The sequence below is a fragment of the Fistularia commersonii genome, chromosome 11, assembly GCF_037954325.1.
Source record: "Fistularia commersonii isolate RoL2024-O1a breed Wild chromosome 11, RoL_Fcom_v1.0, whole genome shotgun sequence".
Classification (NCBI taxonomy): Eukaryota; Metazoa; Chordata; class Actinopteri; order Syngnathiformes; family Fistulariidae; genus Fistularia; species Fistularia commersonii.
This window is the reverse complement of record NC_141294.1, coordinates 18,577,011-18,586,744: the sequence shown is the minus strand read 5'-3', so window position 1 is coordinate 18,586,744 and position 9,734 is coordinate 18,577,011. Positions and strand designations below refer to the sequence as shown.

Here is a 9,734-nt window from a genome sequence, read left to right as displayed (position 1 = left end):
CCGCCCCTTAGAGCGACGTCATCGCCATGACCACGCCCCCACACCCACTCCACATGGGACTTCTCTGAGATACCACTTTCACTTATTGCTGTTCTTTTTGTATCTCCCCCCCAAATCAAGCACAGTCGTGACATTTTGAAACAAAGGCAAAATTTTATTGTTTGTTTTTTCAAGAGTCTGTACAGAAAAATACATTTTTTCCCCTTTTTTTGTCTTCTACATGGCACTGAAGAAGGCAAGGAGGCCGGTGTCTGGGGACGGCTGCATCATCAGCTTCTGGACCTGTAAGAGAACAAACAGAGGGGTCAGAAAAGCACCCGGTCACGCCGCTTACATCGATTTTTGGCGGGTTTTTTTTATGGGGTTTAACACGCAAAAGGGATCCAGTTACAGCCAGTGATGTTGCACCCATGTTGAATTTTAGTTGTTTTTCATAATTAACAGCCCAGCTTAAACTAGGGGATTAAGAAAAATGATTTGAAGCCGCGGAGCGGAGGCAAAAATCTGCCAGCGTAGCCTTTGACCACAACCCCAGCTAGTGTAAACATAAAATAATGAATTACCACCACCCCACAAAAACACCTGGGCCAGCCAGGTCACAGAACAGCCTCACAGGGAACCAAATTTATTCCATCGCTTGGATTAAATAAAACCTGGCAGGTTTATGACGATGGAAACAAGAAAAAAATAATGACTATACAACTGTTTTCCGTCCAATCAAAGTGTCATCCTGCAAATTATTTTTTTCTTTCAGCCCAAAGCTAAATTAATTTTCCCTGCGGGGCGTGTTACTCCCGACACGGACATGCGGTACGCTCCCCGACGCACGCACCTCCTTGAAGTTGGGATGTTTGGCGTCCTGCAGCAGCTGCAGCAGCACAGCCTCGGTGGTGGTGAGGAAGGCCCCGCTCTGCTTCAGACGAGACAGAGCAAACAAACGGTCCGTCTGACTGCGGAGGAAAAAACACCACCATGTCATAACACACAGACTGTAAATTTGGACTTTTCTGAATATGCTGCTGTAGTATGAAAAATTATGAGATCATGTTTAAAAACCATTAACAACTCTTTTAACTTTATGGTTAAGTATAGATTTTTTAAATCAAAGACTTTGAAAATTACATTCTTAATTTGGCAAAAAAAAAAAAATCATGGAAACCTCTCAAAAAAACAACAACTTGGTATTATTAAGCAGTATTCAGGGGGAAGATGCTGCTGGATTGATAATATTGCCTTTTTCCACCAAAAAACTGATCCCTCAAGCAATGTTCCCTCTAGGCTGCACAACTGCGCACTGCTCGCACACTCTCAGTGCACAAGAAAACCTACCCAGCGCAGTGAGCGCACTGCAAATTAATTACATTTATAATTTTTTTTTCTGTATCATTTTGCTGTGTAACTCAGTGAGTGACAGGTATCCAGCCAATCATACAATACGATGCAATTACGCTACACAGCCAATCACGGCATTGACAGTAATTGCATACGTGCTCTGCCCATACCCACTATATAACAGTAATAACAGTGTGGCGGAGTTAAGTGATGCTAATGCTAACCCTTTATCATGGCAGAGGGAGCAGTGAATGTGATACGTCCACTCACCAAACCAAAGTAAAAAAGAAATGCAGTTCTTGTAAGTTGGAATGGCTGTCGGAGAATGTGCAAATAGAAGAACAAGCGGTGAAACTGGGTGAGATCTTTTTCTTTTTCGAGTGAGAACATGCAGCGAAGCTTAAGTAGTAAGCAGGTTTTCTGATAGAAAAATATGGACTAAATGGAAGCTATGATCCTAGATGTGATGCTAATGTGTGGCCACAGCGTGCATATCTAATGTTGCTCACAGTGGTCCTCAGTGTGCTCAGCGAGGTTGTCTGTATGCTCAGACATATGAAAAATTAGAGGCCTCAAGGCAACATTTTTAATTAAATTAAAATCTTGTTCTGTGGGATCTTTTTGCAAGAACCTTTTCAGGAACTAGGCTGTTTCTTAGTGAATTGGGACAGCAGAGGAATGAGGAACTAGGGCCTCTTCTGCTAGAACCACTTTAGCTTCAGCTCCGAGGCAGGGTTTTCCCGCAGTTCCCTAGGAACTTGTGACACGGGTGCCTAGTGATTGGTGGAACTCGTAAGCTACACCCATTACCAGATACTTCTAGTGGTCGGCGGCGCGCCATTTTCAAGTACTCGTCATCACCCGGTCAGCTGTTTTCTTGCCACAAAATGGACAGAAGCACCAAGAAATGGGGCGACAAAGAGCACTTCTGGCCTGCTACGGTGCTGTGGGGTTTGCAGGGCTCGCAGAGTTGCACCGATGTTTTGACCAAAAGAAGTCCGGGGTTAGCTAACCACAGGGTTCTTCACACGGCAAAGATTAAAAAAAAAACAAAGACAAGAGGAGATGAAATCCCGCCTCCTGCTACGATGTCAGCTGGAATCGGCAGCGGACGCCACCACGGAAAGGCCTCTAGGTCAGCCAGATGCATGCCACTGCGGTTTGAATTCTTCCAACCGCATCTAACGCGGCTCAACCAATCAGCAGCACCATCACGGGATGGAAAGTGCCTTACCAGCCGTGTGAAAATATTTTTTTAAAAAAGAGAGGCAGACAGCGAGCTGGTGACGGTTGAGAGTAGCATTTAAAAAAAAGGGGGCAGGACCAGCGGGTCGCAGCGCCCCCTACTGGACAAGTGAGTGGTCGATACCATTATAAGAATCTCCTGTGCCGTAATGGTCCATCCTTATCATCGCCCAGCTGAAAACAGTATTCCTGATTTAGACATTTGAATGAGTCTCGCCTTAGAAAAAGCTCGCGGGCAATATTTATTAGTTCGATCGGCGTCCTGTCAGTTCCCCTTTTAAGGACAAGCTCGAGCCGGTGCGACTCAGTGGCTGACCTGACCTCATAACCAGAAGTACAGAACTACATGCTAGAACGGAGATTCAGTTCCTCAGTACGGGATGTGTCAGTATTTGTGTGGGAGTAGAACGACGCCAGAGGGAAAACTCCGGGTCTGTGTACATCCACCAGTCGAGACAAATTTGTAGGACGATTTACAAAAAAAAAAAAGAAAAAAAAAAAAGAAAAATTTGAAAAATAATCTCATCTCACCTTCTTGAAGACACTCCATCAGCCACGATGTGAACCTCCATCCCTTTTTCCAGCAGGTCAAAGGTTGTACACTGAGGAGCAAACAAAAAGCACAAGGATTTTCTTCGTCTCACCAGCACGCGCATTTCTCCTTTACTCACGCACACACACACACACACACATACACATACACACACCGGTTGTAATAAATCTGTTAGCCATGTTTGCCAATAGAATGGGAGTCGTGCTGGGATTTCTGACGTTTACTGCACGGGGTGATGTCAAATACAGGCCACTTGAGACGCCACCTGTGCAGTAAAGTGTGTGTGCGTCCCTGCGGCGTGGCAGTATTTTTTCCTTTTTTTTTTTCTTTTTTTGGTACTCAGTATGATGAAACGTTCAAAAGTGACTGAGGAGAGCCGGAGGTTGTCACCCGTGATTTAGCATGTGGAGACACTGGTGGGTTGGGTTTGTAGAACACTGGGGCCTGTGAGCTCCATCCCTCATGCTGTGTTCGCACATGCACACACGCACACACACACACACACACACACACTTTTGTTTTCTTCATGTACTTCTGACACCACAGCTCCAAAAGCAGACAATTTTTAGTTGAAAAGGGAAGCTAGAGGAGGAGATGCAAACCAGGGTTTGTGCGCACAGAGGTGTTCAGGGTCAGACTTTATACTTGAGTCCCTATCGCGCTGTCAGAACTTTTTTTTGCCAGAACCTTTCAAGAACAAGGCCATTTCTCGGTGAATTGGGAGAAGCAGGGACAGCGGTCGTCAGTTCCTAGAACCATTTTAGCTCCTCTGAGGTACTTTCTTTTCGATGTTCCATAGGAGCTCATATGTGCTTTGAGATTGGTGGAACTAATAAGCCGCGCCCATAACCAGATACCGTTGCAGACTGCGTTCTAAAAACTACAACGGCCTGTGGAAAGCTGTTGAGACAAAATGGACCGACGAAGAGGTCCAAGCTGTTCTGGCCTGCTACATCACACAGGTTTCCAGCTCCGGGGGAACGTCAACCCCATTTGATAGTCCATGGTAAATATTCCTGCTATGAAGAACATGAACAGTGAAGCAGCTTCACTGTCCGGGTTGTCCGTTTTGTCATCCTCTTCCTCACGGTGGTGCATTTTGGAGTGTGGTGCTAAAGGTCCATGTCGCCATTGCAGACATTTGTGTCACACTGGTCCCTAGCATGGTCCCTTGCTTTCTGTGCAAATGCAAAAGTAAAAAGTTCCCCGAAAGGCGGGAACCAAATTTGAGCTGGACTGTATTCATACTTTTCTGTCCACTTTTGAAGAGGTGCGCACCAAGCATGTGGTGATGTGTTATCACAAAAGTGTAAATGTACCTTACGGGACCCCACTGAGGCGACAACATGTAAAAAAAAAGCATCAGGAACAAGCACAAGAGAATAGAGAATGACTGACTATTTGACGGAACAAACCCTGCAAACATTGTTATTTTGTGACTTTAAATTCAACCATTAAAAGCTCTCATATGTTCCGATGAACGCAATCTTGTATTACGACAATGTAAATATCTGTTAAGCAATTTTTTCTCAATTCCACTCTTTAGAGCAAAGTTTAAATGGGAAAAAAAGTTACCGCGATACAAGCGTGCGTCTCTATTCCACACAGGATGGCCTGCTTTGGGTTCCCCAGAGCCTCCAGCTCTTTCTTCACTGACTCTGTCATCATGGTGAAAGATGTTTTTTCGTGAGGGGTCAGATCTTCCGCTCCCAGCTCGGGCACCGTGGGTCCCAAGCCTTTGGGGTACTGCTCCGTCACGATAGCGGGGATCCCCAGAACGCGGCTGGCCTTAAACAAGGAGGAGACAGGAGTCGGGTGTCAATCTGGGGTACAATGTCTGTTGGAATCGTACCAGGAACCGGGTTTGTGTATTCTCGGGCCTCCGACCTGCAACAGCCTGGCTGCATTGCTGACAATGTTGGAGAACTGGAAGATGTTCGGTCTGAACTTCTCCTGCATGTCACACAGGAGGAGCACGGCATCTTTGGTGGCGAGCCTGCCGATGGTGGTCACTGCAACGTTAAGACGACAGGGATCACCTCGCTGCAGACCTAGATTTCAGGTTGGTTCATGTCTATGCAACATTACTGTCCATTCATCATTGTTCATAATATAAACCCCTTGGTTCTACTTATTTTTAAATGAAGCTTCGTGACGTTTGTACCAACTACGACTGGATTTAGAGTGTGATTTGTAATTATCACGCTGTTATTGTTTTTTGCCATAACATCTGCTCATTTGTATGTTTCGGGTTAAGAATTACCTCTGGGATTGTTTTGAGTCCCCTCGTGTTCTGATATATTGTTCAGCAGGAAAGACTATGAGCACTAAAAGTAATGATCTGCATGTATTTGTATCTACGAGGTCAGTTATAGAAAAGGTAAAAGGTCTCTTACTGTTGTAGCCTCGCTATTTGGACGGCAGAGAGGCTGCAGGTCACAGGTTAACCAGTTAAACTTCCTGTTAACTTACGTTGACACGCCACCTGTGTCGGGTGGAAAATGTACCACTGTAACATGTAGCTAAAATAAATTATCATTCTTACTGTTACTCTAACATTGAATGGACGGATAGTGTCTGAATTCAATAAAACTAGTAAGCAGAGAACTCACCTCGCATTTAGCAGAAAGTGTTTCTGGTTAAGACCCGCCTTCCTGGAGGTGGTTGGACCAGTAGGACGAGATTACGCGATGATTGACGTTCTTGTCGTCCAACGGCAGCCGGATGCGAGCCGCCTCCCCGGAAGTTCCGGTTCCCGTGGGGAGGCTACGAAAGCAGCGGAGCAGTACCCCGAAGATGTCCGACAATGCCGAGTCCCCGACAGAGGCGCAGAAGGACGATTCACACTCGACGCCAGATGACTCGACGACGGCTGAAGAAAAGAAAAAAAGTACGCTAGCTTCTTGTTTCCGATGAAAATCGCGCAGCGAAAAAGACACCGGTTTGTCAAGTAGCAGCATGCTAAAGTAAACAATTCCGGGTGTGTGACGCGAAAGGTGACTGACAACATCAGTAGCCAATAGAATCGATGTGCTACCCCGTTCGGGCCTATAGGCTAACAGGTCTCATGTCACGTGATACAGTTTACCGGAAGAGTAGGCAATATTAGTCTACAAGGAGGCTAAATGTTTTTATTCGCCGTCTTTACAAAGATATACGTATCAAGTATTTTAAGACTGTGGGCATTAAAAGCACCATGCTTGATACGTAAGAATAATGAAATTTCGTATAAGCAAACAAGTTCCTGTTACTCAAGCTGTCAAACCAGCCTTAAGCAATAAGTGACCAACACAGTTTGGTGTTGAAACTGTTTAAATTATTAATTCCATCCCCGTTTTAAAAAGGTTAGTAATACTGTGCATCAGATCTTCACGAAATAATTTGGTAAAAATATTACAGGTGCCTGTCAAATCAGAAGGATCCACTGAAAAACGCTCACGGTATTTGTTTATGTTCAGCAATTCTAAGAACCATAACTCGAGAAACCATGTTCCGAATTTTAACCAAATGACCTTTAGAAAATGAGTGTGTTAGAAAATATTGTGTTGGACTAATGAATAACTGACTGTTGCAGATTTAACTGCTCTGTTTGTTTTGAAAGTTGCCCCCTTTTTTCCTCAATTTGAGTTCACTCAAAATTGAATTTGGCCTGCTATCAATGTTAATGCCTTAAAATTCAGCACGTTATGCTTGAAAATAAAATCCTTGACAGTGTTTGACTATGAAACTCAGTGAGCACCTGCTGTGTAAGAAGAAAGTAAGTTTTCATGTGTTTTGTGATTACAGGCTTTAAGTTTTCTTACTGTTGAAAGACACAGGTTTGCAGATATGTCTCTCATCATTGTCTGTCCGCAGTTGACGTGCTGCTGAAAGCGGTGGGCGACACCCCCATCATGAAGACCAAGAAGTGGGCGGTGGACAGGGGGAGGACGGTCCACTCGCTCGCCCAATTCATTGGCCGATTTCTCAAATTTGACGCCAACGAACAGCTTGTGAGTTTTGCCCGTCACTGGCAATGCTCGCTGTTTCTCAAGAAAGTTTTCATTCCTGTTTGTGGCCCCTTCACGCTTTTTTTGTTTGTTTCAGTTCATCTACGTCAACCAGTCATTCTCTCCCTCCCCCGATCAAGAAGTGGGGATTCTCTTCGATGTGAGTAGGAGAAATGAAAAATCTGAACGAGCTGTTAAAGCGCAACCTCAATTTAACAGGGCTTCCGTGGGTCATTAAAAAGCATTAAAAGCCATTAAATAGATTTTGCCAAAATAAAGGCCGTAAATAGTAATAAAAATCACAATGTCTGGAGGCATTAAAAATATAAATACACTTGATGGGAGAAATCATTGTTATTCACAGCTTATTTTGATGAGGCTACATAAACATTTTAAAATTTTGATCGGAATCTTGCGCAATGGACAGGTGGAACCCTTCAACTGGCTATTGTTTGCAGTCACTGTTCCGACGGTGCACAAAGTTACGACACTGGATGTCAAGCGTGGCCAAATAACGGAGAATGGCGGCGTGTCGGAAAAACGGGTTGGATGAAGAAATGTTCCGAGGCCAGTCAAGGCCCTCCGGCGGAAAACCGGCCGTGGCATTTTGTAGCGTGTGCAAAACTTTGCACAGTGGGTTTCAACGCGGTTAAATCGCACATGCAATCAGATGGTCAGAAGTTGGTGAAAGGCAGGCAGATTTTTTTTTTTTGGCTGGCCAGCGCAGCAACTGCTCCCGTCGCCAATACAACAGCTGCTGCTGATTCAAAATCTCGAAATCCCACCCCTCCGTCAAGAGCCTGTCGGAACTGAAGAAGCCTCTCAGATGAGGGGTGAAATGTCTTCAAGTGAAGAAATTGAAGTCCGGTTGCCACCACAAGAAGATTTTGACAAGAATTCACTATGGCCTGAATGACTGAGAACCTCCACAGACAGGCAATGTTTCGTGTCTAATATTGCTAAATCTTTAACATCTGGAAAGGACAAAACAAGCTATATCATAACATTTGGACTCGCACCACACTTTAGAAAAGAATTCCACAGGGCAGGGAGGCCTGCTACGTAATCGAACCAACTGTTGAGGCCAAGACTGGTCTGTGACCAGGTCAGACCTTGTGGAGGTGTTCTCAAAGCATCCCTCTCAAATAAATACTGGCTTTCTGTGGCTTCAGCCAGGGCAGAATACAAGAGGTATCTCGATGGAAAGAGGAGGAAGCAAAACAGCTTAAAAGAAAAGATTTGGAGGATGAGCTGAAAGCACTGAGAAGAAAAAAAGCAGTGCTGACAGAGGTGTGCACTGGATGGACACTGATGAACTTGCAGAGAGCAACGCAAGCAAATGATATGTTGAGATACAAAGAAATATGCACTAATAATCATAAACAGTTAAATCCATTGCGATTGTTTGGTTCCCTTGTTGCTTAAAAGATCATTTGCACGTAGCTGTTACCGTGCCAAATCTATTCCAGAATGAACAGATTGACATTATGACTAATAAATGTATCAGCTGTTGGACATGGGCATTACATTTGTTTGAAGTGACAATAAAAATTAAATTAGATTGGCTGATAGAGGACCTCTGCGTTCAGATTCTTCTCGCCCTATCGGCCAGTGGATGAGAAGATTGAAATACAACAAATTTAAAACAAAAAGAGAAAGTACCAGACTTGGTAAAATGCCAACTTTCAGCGAAAATTTACGCCTGTTACATGTTTCTATCATCGTGTTCAATGTTATGACTTTTTTCGGTCACAGGATGATTGACAGACAGTGACAGTAACTGCTTCTGACCAGCAGAGGGCGCTGTCTTGTGAAAAACATCTGCTGTAGATTTTTAGCATTAAAAAAAAAAGTTTAATAAGCCAAAAGATGTTAAACGTCCCGCAGACCGTTTGTCATCTAACAAATGTTTCCCTCCTCTTTATCTCTATTTCTTTATTTCTTTTTTTTCCCTCTCCTCTCAGTGTTTCGGCAGTGACGGCAAGCTGGTTCTCCATTACTGTAAATCTCAGGCTTGGGGTTGAAGCCCCCTCCGCCCCGCCGCCATTCGGGATCTGCTTTGTCATACTCTGACACCAACGCTCTCAACTGTTTGATTTTCTTTCATTTTGTGTTTTTTTTTTCCTCCCAAATTTGTAAAATATACTTGTAAATAAATTATTAAGACTTGAGAAAACTGCTCCCCCCCCTTTAATCTGCTGTCGAACCATTAAGTGGAGCAGAAGCAGACAGACATGATTGGACAAATCCTCCTCACCCACTCCCCCACCGTCTGCTTATCACGCGGAGCTGAAATTTATTTAGTATTTATAATTAAAATGTTTAGTTTCAAAGACGACGCAGAGGGGAGAAAGGCGTGGGGGAAGCCGTGCACGGTGCGTTCGTCCTCAGTCGGAGACAAGCTGAAGGCGAAGGGATGGCATTTGGCTCCCTCAAATAAACCCTTAACGTAGCAGGATTTGGCTTTGCGGGGACTTGGCTCCGCCGAGGGCGGGGGTGAATTTGCACTTTTATTCGTTTATTTATTTATTTGAGATATTTTGCTTTACAAGCCGTCGCTGTAAAATAATTAAAGATGAAAGAAAAATGGTGAGGTTGATGCCGAGGTGATGGGA

General features: G+C 44.3%; 2 protein-coding genes across 2 annotated transcripts; one reads left to right on the top strand and one right to left on the bottom strand.

Annotated features, from left to right (window-relative positions):
* Positions 1-142: 142 nt before the first annotated feature.
* Positions 143-5,810, bottom strand: isoc2 (isochorismatase domain containing 2). Its single transcript, XM_086155558.1, has 7 exons — positions 5,743-5,810; positions 5,527-5,615; positions 5,018-5,142; positions 4,706-4,918; positions 3,109-3,179; positions 833-950; positions 143-282 (listed from the first exon to the last, which is right to left on the bottom strand). Coding segments are annotated over exons 2-7 (594 nt in total). The 5' UTR covers positions 5,528-5,615; positions 5,743-5,810; the 3' UTR covers positions 143-216.
* A 57-nt stretch (positions 5,811-5,867) lies between these two features.
* Positions 5,868-9,676, top strand: atg12 (ATG12 autophagy related 12 homolog (S. cerevisiae)). Its single transcript, XM_086155559.1, has 4 exons — positions 5,868-6,020; positions 6,986-7,122; positions 7,217-7,279; positions 9,084-9,676. Exons 1-4 carry the CDS (start codon positions 5,927-5,929, stop codon positions 9,141-9,143), a joined length of 354 nt encoding a protein of 117 aa, XP_086011685.1. The 5' UTR covers positions 5,868-5,926; the 3' UTR covers positions 9,144-9,676.
* Positions 9,677-9,734: the final 58 nt, after the last annotated feature.

Bases quoted from the DNA above. Each gene is read 5' to 3' on its own strand.
- isoc2 (XM_086155558.1), bottom strand. The intron at 951-3,108 runs GTGAGATGAGAT...TTTCCTCCGCAG, and splicing joins GATGGAGTGTCTTCAAGAAG to TCAGACGGACCGTTTGTTTG. The intron at 283-832 runs GTGCGTGCGTCG...GTTCTCTTACAG, and splicing joins AACATCCCAACTTCAAGGAG to GTCCAGAAGCTGATGATGCA.
- atg12 (XM_086155559.1), top strand. From the start codon at position 5,927: ATGTCCGACAATGCCGAGTCCCCGACAGAGGCGCAGAAGGACGATTCA. The intron at 7,123-7,216 runs GTGAGTTTTGCC...TGTTTGTTTCAG, and splicing joins TTGACGCCAACGAACAGCTT to TTCATCTACGTCAACCAGTC. The intron at 7,280-9,083 runs GTGAGTAGGAGA...CTCTCCTCTCAG, and splicing joins AAGTGGGGATTCTCTTCGAT to TGTTTCGGCAGTGACGGCAA.